The 20,031-nt window shown below is 39.4% G+C and overlaps 1 protein-coding gene across 1 annotated transcript; it reads left to right on the forward strand.

Annotated features, from left to right (window-relative positions):
* The first annotated feature begins 14,045 nt into the window (after window positions 1–14,045).
* On the forward strand, window positions 14,046–16,686 carry LOC579562 (N-terminal Xaa-Pro-Lys N-methyltransferase 1). Its single transcript, XM_779672.5, has 2 exons — window positions 14,046–14,386; window positions 15,436–16,686. The coding sequence occupies exons 1-2, from the start codon at window positions 14,219–14,221 to the stop codon at window positions 15,946–15,948; spliced, it is 681 nt and encodes a 226-aa protein (XP_784765.2). The 5' UTR covers window positions 14,046–14,218; the 3' UTR covers window positions 15,949–16,686.
* Window positions 16,687–20,031: the final 3,345 nt, after the last annotated feature.

Consider the following 20,031-nt stretch of genomic DNA (forward strand, 5'->3'; position numbering starts at 1 on the left):
ACCATTGTAAGGCCGTAGGCGCTATTTGAAATTTATCAAAATTTACCGGGAGCACCGGTAAATTTTTATATTCAATTTTTCTCGAAAACAGAAGTGTTTTAGGGGTTAATTTTTTTAGTGCTTATAATACATCCACAGGGGCATCCAAATATATCAAAATTGTAAAGATTCACTATCCACCCAATTTTCAAAATTTCCCAAAACTTTGTATTACCTTTAAAGAGAAGGTTGAGTTCTGGGAAGAGGTGAAAAATAATTTGTGAGCATTACTCATTCTTATTATGCAAGTGTGGAAGAAGACATGTTTCCTGAAAAGCGTGGCTCTTCAAATGCCTTCATATTCTAAATATGCATGTAACATCGTAAAAATCGGGGGGGGGGGGGGGGGGGGGGGGGGAGGGGGCAGCTTTTTACGCCACGTGTTCGTGTAGTCCCATATACATCTTTCTGTGCAAGTGTTTGTAACTTTACCAAACCTTGCAATGCACACATATTCTTATATGAGCTAGATAATCAACCTTTTCTGGTCGGTTCCACACCATTTCTTTCACAATGCAATCGCATGACCAGAACTCAACTTCATCTTTAAAGGATGCATTCTTGGAGCTTGCAAGAATCCTGTATGGTATTAAAAGCTGTATCTACTGGAAAACCTTTTCTGGACACTTAATAGATGTAAATCTACCTTCTACCCAATTTAGGGCCAGTAATATCATCAAAGCTACATGTACATCCGATGCAGGGCTCGACATTGATAGGCCCCAAAAATTGAAGTCCAGACCCCCCAAAACTCTTTAATTTCCATACATACAATATATTGTATACACATAGGAGGACTCATGCACACAGACTGTAAAAATGTATGATCTGGGCCCCCTTGCAAAGTAGTTGGTCTGAAGCCCCGTCCAATGTACATGTACACTGTAAAATTGTGACTGATTCAATAATCTGAATCGATCACACAAATCCTCCTATAATTGATCATCTAAAATGTATTTGTAATACTTGAGATTGAGATTGATAATTTGATATCAAGGACAAATTCTATTATTGTAATCTAGAAAATCTGTTCAAATTTCGCCAAAAGGATCAGATTCACAAAACTGCCATGCTACACAATAATTGAATTACAAAACTGGGTTTTTTTTGCAATTCACAGAAGTCGCCACAAAAATGGAAGCTAAGATTGAAGAAAAGCTTGAGGTTGCCAAGGTTCCTGATAATAAAGCTACAAACATGAAAATATGTACAGTGTGCCTGTACAAACAAATGCAATGAATTCACATCACTACTTTTGGAGGTCTGCAAAGAAATACTGTACATCATTCCATTGTATAGATTCTACATACATTATCATTTATTATTGGTATTATCATTATTATTGTTGTTATCATTATTGTTGTTGTTGTCGCCCAACTGCTCCAAACATGCATTCAATCAATCATCATAAACAAACAGACAAGTATCCAATGAATCTAGTAGATGTAACGCAATGGGGGCAGTCTGGAGTATGGAATGCTTGCTTCATCGTTCATAACATACTTGAGATTCCTGTTGAAAGAGAGTCTGTAAAATGTTTGACTGTATAACGGTTCTGACTGCACTGCAGTAAGAACATCCATCACATCATCCTTTGGGACTAGAATAATAAACAATATTTTAAGTGAAATACAGTGTACGCTGTTTATGACAAAAAACAGCTGGCGGCACACTCATAAAAAGATGAATAAATGTATCCTTATTTGGCTATCATAAAAATCATAAAACCTCACACATAATGTACAGGGTTATGAATTTATGGAAATGCCTTGGGGGAATAGTACAAGCAAGGCCTGTCCTCATCAGACCGAAGTTGCAAAATAACCCACCGATCTCAGACTCTGGATATTTTCCCAAAGTTTGAAATTGCGTCTTCACCAGACCGATATGCTCATCACAAACTAGCTTGGACGGGCTCAAATTACCACGCTATTTCTTAAATAGCAGGCCGTTTCGGAAACAAGACCAAGATTTCTTGGGATATTTTCTCGACCAAACAGCCCACTTTGAACTGTGGGCTGATGATCATGCAAACTAGCTGGCTAATTTATGAGATATAAACTGAGAGTGGTGCAGATTTCCTGTTTAATTTCTTCTTTGCCAATGTACCATGAGTTACCATGGGTACATGTACAGTAAAAGGAGTGCAACATGTACATGTTATATTCTAGGAAATAAAGGACTAGACTAAAGTAATAACCATTTACATATCATTAAAATATTGTCTGTATCCAACCTTTTATTAAATACATGTAGACCTACATTTATTATTTACATGTACATCCAGTACATAAAAGGAGAGCTGTTGTTAACTTCCTTTAGCACAAACAGAAAGGGAAGAGGAAATGATATAATAAAACAGATTTATGTACTTACAGAGTACTTGTACAGCTAGAGTGTATGCTACACATGTACATGTGTATACACACATACATGTGCCTGTAGGCCAAACATAAATAATTAGCATGTAACTGCTTCTCCCAACTACCTTTTCTGTTTTTACATTTTGCTATTGTTTTATGTTCCACCTACAGTATAGAGTTAAATTAATAAATCATAAAGAGAAGCCATCAAAGTTCATGCTTCAATGGTTCCTGAATTTACAGGAAAATATTCTGGCAATATCCATGAATAATTCTCCTCCAAGAAAGTAAAATAAATTGCTGCGTGCAGTAGTGCTGCCTTAGATATTGATCTCATGGTTCACCTGGGCCCCGTCTTATATAGAGAGTTGATATTGATCACAACTACATGTACACCCCTGTACATGTACATAAGAGATAGGAGATTGCTGACTTGCGATTGATTGGAGGACTTGCGATTGATTTGGATAAATCTCTTTTATGAGACGGGGCCCAGGACTGCACAATAGGTTGGTACAGTATGAAGATAGACCAATGTTGTACCTTGACGATTGCGGAGAGCCTCCAGAAAATTAAGAAATTGACACCAACCCGTCAGGCTGTTGTGAATTTGTCAGCTGCTTGAATTAAACGCTATAAGAGCTATATTAAATTGTCAAGGCTGATAACAGCTTTTTTACAGGCAACCAATGAATTATGGAGGTAGGATGGCTATGATCTGTGAATTGCACATAAGCCAGACAATACAGACATCTAATGCTTGTCATCGTAGGATCAGGGATATTGTAAACTACGTTCAACGATGCTTACGGGGTCGATTGACTTAGTACCCTCACTGAAATAAAGCTTGTACATACATGTACATGAACATGTTCCTTAAATTAAAGCGTGAGCCAATTTATTCAACAGCCGAATAGCCGCAACAATGTGCATCTTCACTGTGAAGAAACTCAAGCTTCCCTGATCAATATGACAGGGCTAATTTAACCTTTGGAACTAGCAGGCTACATTCTTTACATGTACATGTGTAGGGTTTTCTCATTTGGACAATTCTGGGATAATGAGAACAGGCCACATGCACCAACAGACTATGCAGCTCTTTAGTGCTAATATAAACAGCAAGGCAGATTTAGCACTCGTGAGCTACGTCTGGGGGAATGGCTTGGCATTTCTTGTTTTCATGAATGTCAAGTGATAATTAGTCATCACAATGATGATGCAGGATGAAGTACAAAAGAAAGGGGGGAACTCTCGAACCTCTGAACACATGTCGCTGCTATTTTAAGAAGCCTTTGTCTAGTACACATTAAAGTTTAAGGAAAAGAGATCTCTGATAATACCTACATGTACATGTATATTCCAGTACAGCAAGGAGTCTGATTCTTACGGGAATAATCGACAATCAACATTTACTTTCTTTTTTTATATTTGTGTTCCATGCCATTACTCTTCATTTTTAAAGAGCAGCATCAAGTTCTCCTGCAAAGAGCTGTTATGTACATAAAATTCCAGTATTTCTGCACTATAAAAGTATTACTTTATACTATCATTATTATTTGCATACTGTACATGTACACACTAGAAAAAGTAACAAGCGTCTTGTATGGTAAGTTAACTCAGAATGCAACAGTACGCCCCTGACCCCAATCTCCCATAATTTAACTCTTAATTGTATGAAGACCTTCTTGCAACTACACGCAACCAACTTCTATATATCTATTATCCTAATCCAACTGGAAGTTGTCGTCAGCTTTTTGTTTCTTCATATATATTTGTTTACAAACTGTTCTTTTAATCTATTGCTTTGGGAGGGAGGAGAGGATTTCTGTATTCTAATCTGGCAAACATGTACATGTACACAAGTACCTACATGTACATGTAAATGTAATTGCTCCCTAAAAATCCCTGTAAGGCCATAACATGAATATACATGTAACCCCCTCTACCCCCCTTAAAAATGGGGTCCTGAAACATTGCTGCCCCAGTCTGATAAGGAAGTCACCCTTTAGATAAAATACATTGAACATGTAGTTCTGTAATTGGCATTGAACTGGGCCTGGACATGCATGGAAAGCATCAGCTAAACAACAACAGGACACATCTAGAGGAAACTACTATAACAGACTGGCAGGAAGGCTAGGATGTGATAACAAGCTACTCTAGGTCGCTCATAAATTAACCGATTTTATGCAAAGCACACTACTGGATCAATACCAATCACTACATCATGTAAAGAGTAATAAGGTGGGTGAGAGAGGGTTGGTCAGAGAGAAAGCGGGGGTGGGGGAGGGAGGAGGAAGAGAGATAGCAGAAAAGAGATAGAGAGAGGATAGGGAGAGAGATAGAGAGAGAGAGAGAGAGAGAGAGAGACACAGAGAGAGAGAGTCAAAGAGTGACCAAACTACACTGTACATGTACAGTAGGCCTATGGAAAATCAATTAAGCTCCATCTACACATGTAACAGAAATAATGTACAAAATCATTTCCTTGTTTTATCACATCCATATACATGTAACATACGAGTATGTATGTATGTCCGCCTTTCTTGTATATATATCACGTGGAATGTCGGTACATGTACATTATATCTTCAGCTTAATATAGGGACAGTTCACTGGAAGTCAATAAACATGGCAAACTGCAAAGTACCATGACAATTGTTAATAAGATACGGATGAAAAAAATCATCACGCCTCCTGACCCTCCCCCTAAAGAAAAAAAAGAAGAAAAAATTAAATTAAATTAAATAAATAAATATTTAAGAAAGAAATTTATAATAAAAACTAGCAAAATGCTGATGTGAGAATTGATGACAGCAAGCATCACAAAATAAATGATCTACATACATGCATGCCATGTACGTGTACATGTAGATAAGAATTGAACTTGACCTGAAGTGGATTTACAATACTGTACATGTAGCAATCGAGTAGATTACATACCTATCAAGATATGTAGCGGAATGCAATCATTGCTTGATAAGTTCAAGCTGCTGCCTCATCAATCAAAAACAGCTCATAATCTGAGTTGCAGTCATACTCAAATCACTTTTTATCTCTCACTCGTGCACTCTCTCTCTCGAAATCTCCATCCTGGTGCAGACATTTTTCCTTTCCCTTTCAAGCAGCATCTCACTTATTCTTTCTCACTTTACCTTAGACAAGTTTTTCATTCTTTAGCAGAAAATTTAGCATCAGCTTGTAGTTTCTGAGTTCATATTCTTATTCCTCTGCAACTTAACACAATAACAGATGTTATTTTATTCTTCCTCCTCCTCCACCTCTGCTCCTCCTCCTTCTTCCTATTTTCTTCTTTCATTTCCTCTTTTTCTTTTCTTCTTCTCCTCTTCTTCTGAATCTGATCACTATTACATATTTCACTGAACTACTCATCTCGGTCAATTTGTCATTCTTTTCTGTTTGATCAAAATGGTTGTCCAGTCCTGATGACATTCATTGTAATTGACCTTTTAATAAATATTTATCAAACTTTTTAAGGTTATGAATAATTTCAGGCAGAGTTCACTTTTCATAAATTCAAATTTTTACTGAATTACTGCAATACATATAATGGCACCTCATCAAAATTAATTGTTTTTTGACCTAGATAGAGTCTAGACCACGCCGTAGACGAATTTGTTTCTGCAAACTGTTAATTTTGGCAAACACAATCACATTTGTACAGATTTAGATTAAAAAAGATTTTAATTAATGCTCCTGTGCATTTGTTGTAAGTTGTTCACAAAAATTGGGCAATGGAGCCATACTAAAGGGTGTAAATGCAAGCACACATCGCGCCATTAAAAAGTGAGCCACTTCAGGCACAGGAACTAACCAATCCAATCCGGATCATAATACCATTCACCTCATCTCATTACACGCAGTCTATCTCGTCCTCATTCATTTACATTAGCAGATTAGTCCAAACGCAAAACACACACACTCACTGAACTTGTACACGAAAGATCGCGAAAGGGGCCAACGATCGGCACTACTAGTTTCCATGTTTTCTTCAAAATCACATTTTTACTTACCCACAGATCTGTCCCCCAGCTCATGATGGCTTAGTAGATTTTCAGTATTCCAACATAGAAGAAATTCCAAGGTTGTGAAAGCTGCTTTTCGATGGCAAAAAGGCAATTGCTGATCGCCGGACGGCAAGCTGTGTTGATGATGAACTCATTGATTCATAGGTATAGGGGCGTGGTGCATTGTGGGCTAGACACGACTTTGGGGATCGGATGGCGCTCTACACACTGCTCTGAGCGTACGTATCAGTGGCTTTACCTCTAATTCTAATGCATTCCCCCATTTTCTAATGTAGGACTACGGCCTAAAAAAAAATGTATTAAAAAAATGAATGGGCATAATAATGTATAAATTATTAATATTGATAATTTTTGGATATAAGAGTTAAACCATTCTACTAAAGAAACAACATATTAGTCGCCAATTAATTTTATATGTGCAGTTAAAATTAATAGAAATGGTGTGTAAGTGGTGGGCAGGGGGGGGGGGGGGGGCGGGGTATGGGTGTGGGGTGCGGGTGCTGTAGTGATGAAGATGATGATGGAGTGGGGTTTGGTGTTCAATTGTCAGAGGTAAAAAAAAGTCAGTGGGGATAATGCCAGAGATACAAAAAAAGCCAGAGGTATTAAATGTCAGAGTTTGGTATTAAAAAAAATGCACTCAGAAATTGTTCACCTCTGACACTGGGGTGGATTGGTGGTGGTGGCGGTGATCATGGTTGGGTGAGCTGGTAGTGCCATGGTAGCAGGGGCGTAGACAACGGGGGGGGGGGGGGGGGGATGAGGGGATGCATCCCCCTACCTCACAAGGTGGGGGGATGGCATGTACAATCATTCCCCCCCCCCAGGTTTTGGGGGATGATATTTGCTTACTTAATAAGTCATAATGATGATAATAATAGTAATAATAATAATGATAACAATTATAATATCAATAATAATAATAATTATGATGATGATAATGATAATCCTCATCATTATTGTAATTGTGTTTATTGTTATTAGCCGCATTCACACGGTGAAAGCCAATTCAGACGGTAAAAAAAAGAAAATCTTACAAGTATTTTGTGGTTATCTTGTGGTTTGGAAACCACAAGATAACCACAAGATTAAACAGGCGCGGATCTACGAGGGAGGGGGGGTTTAGGGGGTTTAAACCCCCCCCCCCTTGGGCGGCCCAAAAAACAAACAACAAAAAAAGAAAAAAAAAAAAGAAAAAAAAAGAAAAAAAGAAAGAAAAAAGAACGCACGCTGGAGAGAAACCCTTTCAAGTGCAAATATTGTGAGAAGATATTCAACTCATCTGGTAACTTAACCAAACACATGATACCTCTGGATATAACTATGTATTTAACTGTTACTTGATTTAAAAAGACGTTATCATGCACTGCTTTTTATGGTCTCCATTGTGTTAATAGATGCCAGGGGGTAAGCGGACACTTTTTTTTTTTTTTGGAGTCCAAAAAAAATCGCAACGACTGAGCCAGCCGAAAAGTCGCTGTCAGTGGGGGGGGGGGGGGGGGGGGGTAGTGAGCACATTGGGTCCTCGAAAATTTTAAATTTTGCACCCCCCCCCCCTTGTGCGCCAGGGGGGGGGCCCAACCCCCCAAAAAGGTAAAAATCGCGTGATTTTGCATGATTTTTTTCTCAAGGGGGCCCCGGGCCCCCACCCCCCTGGATCCGCCACTGCGCTGGTAGTGATCCTGGCGGTGGTGATGGTAGTGCAGAGGTGAGCATGTTGTTGAGGTGGTGGTTGCGAAATTGGTGCTGCAGCTGTAGTTGTATTAGTGTTGATGTTGCTGATGTTGTTCCGTCGGGGTATAGTGGTGGTGCCCCCGCCTGCGGGTCAGATGGTGGGCTCGTGTTATAGTTGGCCGGTGTCGATGATATGCTGATGGTAATATCCCCCTATCTCTCGGTGTTATTTTGGGTACTAGCACTATGCATGTTCCCTCTTTTTGAAAGCACCCCCCCCCCCCCCCCGGTGGGAAAGTCAATGGCGGGCCGGACTTTGTCGCGCGAAAAAGTACCCCTTTACCGGAGATTATGGGAACACGCATGCGATCCCTCCGACGGAGTGGGGGGGGGGGGGGAGGAGGGGGTAAAAATAGTGGTACCGCCTCTGAAATTAGGAACATTTTGAAGGAAGGGAAAAATTGAATTTTTGCTCTCCGAGCTGGCAGGTTTTCCAACCGAGAAAAACAATGTGAACAATTTGTACATAGTTTAGAAAAAGATTTGTATATCAGTGGTTTTTTAACTTTAGGTATACAAATTATACCATTCTTCGAAAGTTTAACACGAAGGATACGGGTGATGATGCCAAACTTTTACACGTAATCTAACAGGGGACAGGGTAAGTGAAGCCGAAGTACCCATCTATCATTACAAAATGATAAATGATTAATAAGAATTGCCTATTTTCCTCGCCTGTAGCCGATGTCTGTGTAAGCCTCAGTAATTAGACCCTAAATGTAGAAGTTCTAAAAGAATTATAAAATGGACGGAGAAGTTACCAACAAGAGGGCATAGGCACCGTAAGTGGGGGGGGGGGGGGGGGGGGGCAGGGAAAACGCATTTTCGCCCCCCCCAAAAAAAAAAACCAACAACAACAACAACAACAACAAACAAACAAACAAACAAACAGCAAAGGAGTAAAGATGGTTTGTATTTTTTAACCAAAAAGTAAATAAAAAATATTAAAACCGGAATTGAATCACACAACAGGAGAATTAACAGTTTGCTAAACATTCCGCATGCGGCATGCCCTTATTTTGTTATCATGTGAGAGGATGGGAAAGCGTGTGTGTTTTTCATTATAGGGGGTGAGAAGGCATGAGCCCCTGAACACTGGCGTTGCCCTCAAATGAAATTCAAACGTGTTTTAATTTTAATTAGATACCATTGATATATGTTGCTGAAATGACATGATTTTCCGGGATTTTTTCTCAATTCTTTTTGTAAATTATACTTGTTGAAAAATTACAAATTCTCAAATCTACAGTGAGGCAAACAAAATATGCTTTTTTAGAACCCTTCATGTCAGCGCCTGCAGAACGGCGGGGCTCGGAGCTCAATGGCTTGACCCCCCTCACCTTTTTGAAAAAGTATGTTACTAGAGAAAGAGAAAGAAATAGAGAAAGAAAAAATGAGTGGCCTGCCAATGTCACAAATGAGGTATCAAAATTATGCTCATCTAACCATAATTAATTATCTCAAACCCTGAGCTTCCGGGTGCTCTGCCCCCTGGACCCCACCAAGCAATCCTGAGGGAAACCAACACTTTCAAGAGAGCATAGCCATAATGCCCAAAACGACTAAGCGGCAAGATCAAAACTTTGCAAATGTCGACACACTTTGCCAAAATAATTATGTGTCTTTTTAATTTTGCGAGGGTGCGCTGCGACCGAACATTGCATTCTGTTGTTTAAATAATTTTGTCCACAAAATCCCTTTCTCCGCCCTTTCAAATGGGGGTAACCAGGCTTTATTCGTTAAATACTTTATGACGACTTCCAAATTTAGGAGCGGAGGGACGGGCGATCCCTTTTACAGAGACTTCGGCCCCGCCTCCCTTTGAATCATCGACCGTCTATGAGCACTATTGTAATTTATATCAATAACTAGTTTTGTTGTTGTTCTTGTAGCTTTTCATTTGTTATGATAATAACAATCCATTTTTTAAACACATTACAATTTACAAAGTATGTCCCTATATCGTTTTAAAGCAAAGAGAAAAATAGGGTAGGCCTACTGATCGAGTCCCTTTTTACTTGTTTACAACGGGTGGACTTAGTGTGTCAATGTTTCTAAGTAAGTCTGGGAGGCTATTCCATAAAACTGGGGTAGCAGGCGCGTACACAGGGGGGGGGGGGGGGGTTAAACCCCCCTTTGGTATTTTTTTTGGTGTAAACCCCCCCCCCCCCTAACCCCCCCCTTTGGATTTATTATTTTATTTTATTTTTTTATTAAAAAAAAAAAAAAAAAAAAAAAAAATATTATTCCCATTGCTGACCTAAAAAAGCTGACCTTACCCCCCCCCCCAACGGAGCAAAATGTCAGTTTTTCAAATTTCGAGACCAAAAAAAAAAAAAATATTCCCATGGCTGACCTAAAAAAGCTGACCATACCCCCCCCCCCCCCCAACGGAGCAAAATGTTAATTTTTCAATTTTCGAGACCAAAAAAAAAAAAAATTTCCCATGGCTGACCTTAAAAAGCTGACCTTACCCCCCCCCCCCCCCCCATGGAGCAAAATGTCAATTTTCAAATTTCGAGACCAAAAAAAAAAAAAAAAAGTGTCCTCTTACCCCCCTCCCCCGCTTATTCAGCGGCTGGATGAGTCGTTGCGAAATTTTCGGCCCGATTTATGAATGTTAAACCCCCCCCCCCCCTTGAAAAAATCCTGCGTACGCGCCTGTGGGGTAGTATGGGCAAATGAACGTTCACCATAATGTGTTTAATTGTACAAATAGGAGGAACAGAAAATAGTTTTTTTTTTTTTTTTTTTTTTTTTTTTTTTACATGATGGAAGATTTTTTTACTGGTTTATAGGCTGAGCTAATTCATAAAAACATTCATAAGCAAATAACAATATTTTGAAGTCCTATGTTTTGTAGTGAGGTAGGTTCTATTGAAATTTGTGCTCAAACTATCAAACCTATGTCTGTTCATTGATCATACCATATTACGTCTATGATCATACTTGGCTGAATCACTATAGACCCCTATGCAGCGCTTTATAATACCATTGAGCGAGGAAGCGGAGCGACTGAGCAAGTAGTTTGCTCATTTCCGCATCCCATGTCAAGTATAAACCAACCATTATTATCAATTATGGGGATTATGGGGATTATGGGGATTATGAGTATGAGTCATCATAAGTTACATATATACATGTAGATACCAGGCGCGGATCCAGGATTTCTTAGGGGGGGGGGGGGGCCCACTTTTTTTTTTGGTCCGAAAAAAAAAATCGTTACGACTCAGCCAGCCGCTAAATAAGCGGGGGGGGGGGGGGGGGGGGGAAGAGGACACCTTTTTTAGGTCAGCCATTGGCATATTTTTTAAATTTTTTTTTAAATAAAAAAAAAAAAAAATCACAGAAAAGGGGGGGGGGGGTTTTGCTCCAAAATACACACATAAAAAAACCGAAGGGGGAGGGTCGACCCCTAACCCCCTCCCCCTTCCGTACGTGCCTACTCGTCTGAAAATAGTTTTTCCCCTCCCGCGCGAAGCGCGGAAGCTTCTACGTTTTATTAAATCATTAGAAAAAGAAGACGATTCGTTGTACAGTTTTTTACTCTTAATCCTCGTCTTAATTCATCCCCTCTCCCGCGCAAAGCTCGGAAGCTTTTACGTTTCATTAAATCATTAGAGAAAGAAGACGATTCGTTGTACCGTTCTCGACTCTTAATCCTCATCTGAATTCAGTTTTCCCCTCCTCCTCCCGCGCGAAGCGCGGAAGCTTGTACGTTTCATTAAATCATTAGAGAAAGAAGACGATTCGTTGTACCGTTCTCGAAAATAATCCTCGTCTGAATACAGCTTTTACGTTTTTATTAAATCATTAGCGAAATAAGACGATTCGTTGTACCGTTATGACTTTTAGTCCTTGTCTAAATTCAGTTTCCCCCCTCCACGCCGAAGCGCGGAAGCTTCGACGTTTCATTAAATTATTAGAGAAAGAAGACGATTCGTTGTACCGTTCTCGACTCTTAATCCTCATCTGAATTCAGTTTTCCCTCCTCCCTCCCGCGCGAAGCGCGGAAGCTTGTACGTTTCATTAAATCATTAGAGAAAGAAGACATTCGTTGTACCGTTCTCGAAAATAATCCTCGTCTGAATACAGCTTTTACGTTTCATTAAATTATTAGCGAAATAAGACGATTCGTTGTACCGTTTTGACTTTTAATCCTTGTCTAAATTCAGTTTCCCCCCTCCCACGCGAAGCGCGGAAGCTTCGACGTTTCATTAATTCATTGGGGAAAAGACGATTCGTTGTACCGTTCTCGACTCTTAATCCTTGTCTGAATTTCAAATATGTTCTTTGTCTAATCCATTTTCTTCCTACGTCCTCTTTCTTTACACTCCTCTCTATTTTGGCCGGCGTTTATTGGGGGACCACCACCGCCCCCCCATGGCTACGCGCCTGCTGTCAGATGAACATATGTTGATACCTGTCCCGCCCCGGAAGCTCAGGGGTTTAAGGTTTTAATTTACGGTCAGATTAGCATTCAGGAGTCCGCCTTAGCGCCCTAGACGGGGTCCAGGGGGCAGAGCCCCGGAAATTCAGGAGTTTAGGCATTTAATTACGGTCAGATGAGCATTATTTTGATACCTAATTGTTACAATGGCAGGTCACTAATTGGCTTGGGGTTCAGGGGGCGGAGCCCCATAATCTCAAGGGTTTTAGGCACTCAATTACGGTCAGATGAGTATCGAGGGGCCCGCCTAAGGGCTCTTGGTTGGGTCCAGGGGGCAGAGCCCCCAGAAGCTCAGGAGTTTTAGGCGTTTAATTACGGTCAGATGAGCATTTTTTTATACCTTATTATTTGCGACACTAGCAGGACACTATTTGGCGTGGGGTCCAGGGGGCAGAGCCCCCAGAAACCAGGGGTTTTAGGCATTAAATGACCGTCATATGAGCATCTAAGGGCCCGCCTTAGGGCCCTAGGTGGAATCCAGGGGCAGAGCCCTTAGGATTTTAGGCATTAATTTTAATCATGGTCAGATGAGCATATTTGATACCCCATTATAATGTGACACTGGCAGTTAACTATTTTTTCTTTCTCGCTCTCTTTATTTCTATTTCTCTTTAATATACTTTTTCAAAGAAAGTGTGGGGGAGGGGCTCGAGGATCCGATCCCCGCCGTTCCGCGGGCCCTGATATGTAGGCATCTCAAGAAGCATTTTCTTGCCTGGCTGTAAATTTAGGAATTTGTCATTTTCCAACAAACGCATGAAATGAGGAAAATTATCTCATTTCAGCATTATTTGTTAACCACCGTTATGGAATTATAAATAAACCACGTTTGAATTCTATTTCTCCAACCCCCCTCCCCTATCAGTATGCCAGTGCCCCCCCCCCCCACCGATCTACACCTTGTTGGCGGGAAAATTTCAACTGATATCCCCCTTCTTTTCTTTTCTTCTTCCTATTTTGTCCTTCCTTTATCTCCTCTTTATCTTTTTTCTTTCCCTTTCCTTCCTTCTCTTTTATTTTTTTTATTGGGGGGGGGGGGGTGGGGAAGGGGGAGGCAAGTCCTTCCCCCCCGATCTCCTTCTTCCCTCTTTTCTTTTCTTCTTCCTCTTTTTTTTTTCTTCCCTTTCTCTCCTCTTTCCCTCCTTTTCCTTCTCTCTCTCTCTCTCCTTTTTTTTTTTTTTGCGGGGGGGGGGGGGGCCAAGGCACGCTCGGCCCCCCCCCCCCCTGGATCCGCGCCTGTAGATACTGTGTCTAAATTAGATCCTTTTACGAGGATTAATAATGATGAAGCATTCTTGTTATCACATAAACGATATCCCACTATAAGTGTATGCCGAACTGCGCTAGGAGTATTTGTTATTCTTGAAATTGCACTTCTACTTTACTCCGAATTATGTAAACATAACACATGTGTATAGTATGAAGCAGCTGTGCAGTGTCTATCTCCCGCGTAAGCGCGTACGCGTAACTACAACGCAATCTTATTTAAAATATACAATCACCGAGCAAGTTACAACATATTTTACAAAGCTATTCTGCTTACTAAAATTTGAAAAATTCCTTCATTTGTCTACTTTTGCAAAATGGAGCGCCCAGCTGTGGATCAAATGACGAAAGAATCGTTCTATAACGACGCCAAAGATTACTGGAAAGATATCCCCGCGACAGTAGACGGAATGCTGGGTGGATTCGGCCAAATCTCTGGCGAGGACATCAACGGCTCGCTGGAGTTTCTCAAACCTTTCCTCACGGTATGTTTTTATACTTTTTAAATGACTGATTTTGTATTTGCTTGCTAAATCTTTCTTCCCGAATTTCGGCAATCCTATACTTTAGTGTGTTTTATTATTTTGGGTTTCTAACTTCAGTTAACAATAACAGCTCTAGATCTACGTGCATATCATACTAGGGTTAGGGTTAGGGTTAGGGTTAGGGTTAGGGTTAAACTGAAGTTAGCAACCCAAAATAATAAAACACACTAAAGTATACGATAACCCGAATTTCTGCTAACGGCCTACCTTAAAAAGTAGATCTGTGATGTAGATTATTAAGTAGATTTCTAGTAACTTATTAATAATAATGCTTTCCTGGGTCTATCTGAATATTTTGATGGACCATCATCATATGATACTTGATAGGGTCTATTGTAGATCTACAGGGAATAATTTTCCTGGTATCGCATCGCCATTTGCTATGCATTTTTGCATGACTGCTATACAAAATATTGTTTGTGTAGCAGTTTTCTTCCATAGAAATGTACAGAATTTCATTTGAAATATTTATCCATCAGCTGAAATTGCTAATCAAAATATTTGAGGAAAATTATTCCCTGTTGTATTTGTAACTCGAACTCTACATGATTGTGTAGACCTAAGTCTCCCTGTAATTTTATTTTTTATCAAATTACATGGAGACTTCAACTGATATTGCCTGTACCTTAGTAGCAGAAAATACAGTTGCACTAGGACCCTGCCTGTTTTTGTTTCACTGCATGTAGGGTCTAGTATTAGTACACCGACAACAATGTGGCTCGTACTTCTACAGAAGAAGAAGAATATATATAAATTTGGCATTAAATAAAAAAAAATTACACACTTTGCATTTAAAGTTTCATATAGATTCTAGATTTCAATATTGATGTCTGAATATTCATGAAAATAAGTTTTAAACTAAAAAGATATACTTTTAAAAGAAAAATGTAGTCTACATGTAATGCATAAATCTTGAATAGTTTAAAAAAAAATTAGTCTTCATGCATATATGGATTTTAGATGTACATATATATATCTTCTTCCTGTAGTGTGCCTGGGCGGAGCGGGTAGGGTCTAACCGAGCCCTTGACTGCGGCTGCGGCATCGGTCGCATCACCAAGCATCTCCTGCTACCGCTCTTCCAGCATGTGGACATGGTGGAACAGACGCAGAAGTTCCTTGATGAGGCGAAGCAGTTCATAGGTGAGGAAGCCAGTCGGGTAGAGCGGATGATATGCCGTGGTCTCCAGGAGTTCACGCCTCAGCCAGAGCACTACGACGTCATCTGGTGCCAGTGGGTCCTGGGACATCTAACGGACGAACACATGGTGCACTTCCTGAAGAGAGCCAGAACGGGGCTCACGGAAACCGGAATGATTTGCGTGAAGGAGAACATTGCTAAGAAAGGGGTAGTGTTCGATGACCAGGACAGCAGTGTGACTAGGTCGAATCCACAATTGAAAAAGATCTTTGCATTAGCAGGGCTGACCATTGTGAAGGAAACTGTTCAGAAACGATTCCCCTTAGGTTTGTTTACAGTGAGAATGTATGCCTTGAGATGATTGCAAGTTTTTACTCCAAGCTTTTTATACACCAAGTATATTTTTCCAAGAGTCATAGTTCTAGGAAAATGTGTCATTCTTTACATTGTGGATGTAAATAGGTTCCTTGCAATCGCTAGGGTAATGATAATTGCTGGGCCTGTAGGAAAAGCAGTATTAATATTGATGACGCTACCAACTTACCAGTGATAATAAGCCAGTGGGTACATGTATCTGTGCATGGGCAGATAAAGGTAATTTGTACAAAATTGTAAAACCCACCAAAATGAATATTTGATACATGTTCTTTAGCATTTATGAATCAATATTATTGCAGTGCATGCACCAACAGGGTATTCTGTGATACACAGGTGGAAATATTCTTCTCAAGCGAGCAAACAAAGATATTCAAGAATCACCTCCGTAACTTGGGCAGTGATTATTCTAAAAAAAGCACCAAGTGCGACTTCTCCAGGATTGAAAGATCATTGGATATTTGGGGTCATTTATACTGTGTGCCAAGTACAAACTAGTCTGTAGGACACAATTATTTAATTACTATCATCTTTAAGTCTTGCTCCTGCATGAAACTGCAAGCCATTAAAAATGCAAAATGAAATGAAATTAAACATATTGGGTTTTGTATCTCTGTTTCCTGGTCTTCTAGTAAACTTTTGGTATACAAAAAGAAAAAAGTAAGAAAACATAATAATTGGTCAAATGGAATCTCAAATATTATACAGTAATGTACATCCAGAATGATCTGATGCAATTTTGTTTTCACTACTTAAAGAGAAGTTGAGTTCTGGGCAGAGGTGAAAAGAATTTTGTGAGCATTATCATTGTACATGTATTATGCAAGTGTGGGAGAACATCAGATGAAAATGTTCACTGAAAAGCATGGCTCTTCAAATGCCTTAATATTCTTAATATGGCATGTAACATGAAAATCAGGACAGAATTTTATGCCACATGTTCGTGTAGTATCGTATACCTGTACATCTTTCTGTGTACAGTGTTTGTAACTTTACCTTGGGCCAAATTTCTTATCATTTTGATGATTCTAGAACCTTGCAGTACACACCAATACTTATATGCTAGATGATCAACCATTTCTGATCGATTCCACAACGTTACTTTCACAATGTAATCGCATGATCAGAACTCAACTTTATCTTTAAAGGGCATGTCTACTCCCAAAATAACTTACTTTCAATAGAAGCAGAAAAATCAATCCAAAACATTTTGAGCAAAATCGGATGACTAATAAGAAAGTTATGAATTTTTAATGACATGAATTTTTTTTTAAATCACAAGACAAATTGGCAACTCACTCATGAGTCTGCTACGTCATTGCCTCACTATCCACTAAGTGTTTTCTTTATATTGATAATAGAAATTTCCAATTTTCCCCTAAAAATCTTATTTCTCACACCAGCATCCAAGATATTTGATAGTAATATGGTTTTGTGTAGATGCACTAATATGGAGTAATTTGTTTCAGTTAAATCATTATGAATTTACAATATTCATTAAAAAGTATCAATTCAAGTTTTTAAAACAATTTGTGAATTGTCATGCACACAATATGATACAAATCATATAACCTGGATAAAGGCATGGGGAAATAAAGTTTTTGGGAATAATAAGGGAAATTAATTGGATGAAAATATACACATGTAGTTACAAGATTGCTTGAAATGGCCACTCATCTAAAGCTAGGGTAAAAATTTCCAAAGCTCTTTGGAAGCGCATAGAGACGTTGTATACCGGTAATTTGATATGCGCTATACAAAAAACCGAATATTATTATTATCGAAACCATGAGTCTGATTGATTGGGTCAATGCTGATGAGCGTTCTGTAGTTGTTCAGCAATTACAGGGGAAGTGTAACTCCCTGTGTTGTTATTATGATGCTTGTTCTATTATGATCAGCATATTTTGCAGTATTGTAAGTATTCTGCAAAATGTGTGTCCCATTTAAAAAAAATACAGCCACTTGTTGTGTCTGGTCTGTTCATTGCAAATTGTTGTCTGTTTCAATTCACGGAAGTAGAAGTATGACATACATGTACATAGAGTGTTTAATGATTTTTGTTGTCAGTTTTATGTATAATACCTCTATCAAATAAACTTCAACAGGCCAATTTTATATGTCAGGGATGCCAGTTAGAATTGATCCAAGGGCCTGAAAATCACCTACAATAAGCTATTTTGTACTTAGCTATGGTCTGAAAATAACTCGCCAGGCCTGAATTCAGGCTATTGCCTGAAAACTGGCTTGCCTGATATGTACAAAAGTGTATTGTTAATTACCATTGCTTAGAGATATGGGACCAGTCCTTAAAGGTAATACAAAGTTTTGGTATAGGGTCATGAATTTGGTTCAAATGAACATATTGGAAACATATGCGATCCTACAATATTCATTGATCGTTGTCGCGGTTGAAATCGAGTCTAAAGTTATGAAACTGTAGATAATAAACTCTTTATGTTGTATAGCTCCCTCTCAAGGTCAAGATATTAATTAAGCTATAAAGCAATGTTTCTTGACTGAAATCGACCGATTAGCTATTCCCGTTTGGAAAATATATATCACAACTAATTATTCTGAGAATTTCAGGGTCGCAGCTACCATCGTACGGCCGTAGTCGCCATTTGAAATTCATCAAAATTTACCGGGAGCACCGGTAAATTTTTATATTCAATTTTACTTGAAAACAAAAGTGTTTTAGGGGCTAAATTTTCTAGTGCTTATAATACATCCACAGGGGCATCCAAATATATCAAAATTGTAAAGAATCACTATCCACCCAATTTTCAAAATTTTCCAAAACATTGTATTACCTTTAACATTGAAATCTTCAAATTTTTAGACCTTTAGTGACTCTCTCTTCTCTTTAAAAAAAAAAATTAATTGTGTCATACATTAGTACAATTTTTCTGATAAAATATGTAACACCTTGTGATAGCTACAACTTTAAAAAAAAAAAAAATTTTTTTTTTATCAGTACCTAGATATTTGTATGCTTCATTTTATGTAAATTCTTTGGTCCACTCTCTCATCCCTCCATCTCCTCAGTTTAACATTGGTAATGAGTACAACTGTATGAAAGCAGAACAAATAAGAGAAACAAAATGGTCAAAGTTTGAAATAGATTGACAAATAGTATGAGAGTTAGATGTTGCTTATTGCACCATGTGAGAAAGAGGGGGATGATTGGGGATTCCTGAAAAGGACTGCCGGTAATCTTTCTTTCTTGAGTGTGTGTAGTCCTGAAAAGACAATTAGGGACAAGGTTGACTAGCCATCGTCAGAAATGAGAGTATGAGCTTTAGGAGTGTTTAAAATATGAGACCAATATACATGTACATGTAATCGTGTGCAGCTTATAACCATTGCTTATGAAAGCCACTGGCGCGTATGCAGAGGGGAGGGGGGGGGGGGGGGGGTGTATGGGGGTCGAACCCCCATCAAGTTTTGTTCTATGTGTGTGTTTAGGAGGAAATCCCCCCTCATAATACAGGGGAATGGCTAATATTCTGCAGAGCCATTTGTACACATAGTATAGCCAACTTGGTTTCAGTCGGTAACAAAATGGCTTATACTCCTTTGTTTTGTGCTTGCACAACAAAAACAGTAATCACCATATTGTGCCAAACTTGAATGAGGTTGGCCAAACTCTCCCAATCAATGGCACTGAAATTCTGGCAGGGGGGTGCAACTCCGCTTCTGCATCCGTCTAGCCATGGGGAGATTTTGGAGGGTCAAAAGTGCACACTGCTTCCATTTATCGTGTATTAGCCTATGAAGACGACAAATTTTTAGTGCACCAGCGAAATGGGGATTTTGGACTGCGCGCAGCGCGCAAAATATTTAAATTAAAATTTTGAATATTCATGAGCTCTTTTCCACTTATTAGCATATTATCGCAATGAAAAAAAGACAATGCGCATGCGTTACTATATCGACAGAATCATAATTGGGCCGGATAAATGTAGAACAAAGGTCAGAGATGGGGAGGTGTGTGGGGAGGGGGGGGGGGGGGGAGGGGGGGAGGGGAGGGGGGGGGGGAGGGGGGGGGGGGAGGGGGGGGGGGGAG

The sequence above is a fragment of the Strongylocentrotus purpuratus genome, unplaced genomic scaffold, assembly GCF_000002235.5.
Source record: "Strongylocentrotus purpuratus isolate Spur 01 unplaced genomic scaffold, Spur_5.0 spur5_scaffold_4, whole genome shotgun sequence".
Classification (NCBI taxonomy): domain Eukaryota; kingdom Metazoa; phylum Echinodermata; class Echinoidea; order Camarodonta; family Strongylocentrotidae; genus Strongylocentrotus; species Strongylocentrotus purpuratus.

Coding starts and splice junctions, on each gene's coding strand:
- LOC579562 (XM_779672.5), top strand. CDS start 14,219: ATGGAGCGCCCAGCTGTGGATCAAATGACGAAAGAATCGTTCTATAAC. Junction 14,387..15,435: donor TTCTCAAACCTTTCCTCACG/GTATGTTTTTAT, acceptor TTCTTCCTGTAG/TGTGCCTGGGCGGAGCGGGT.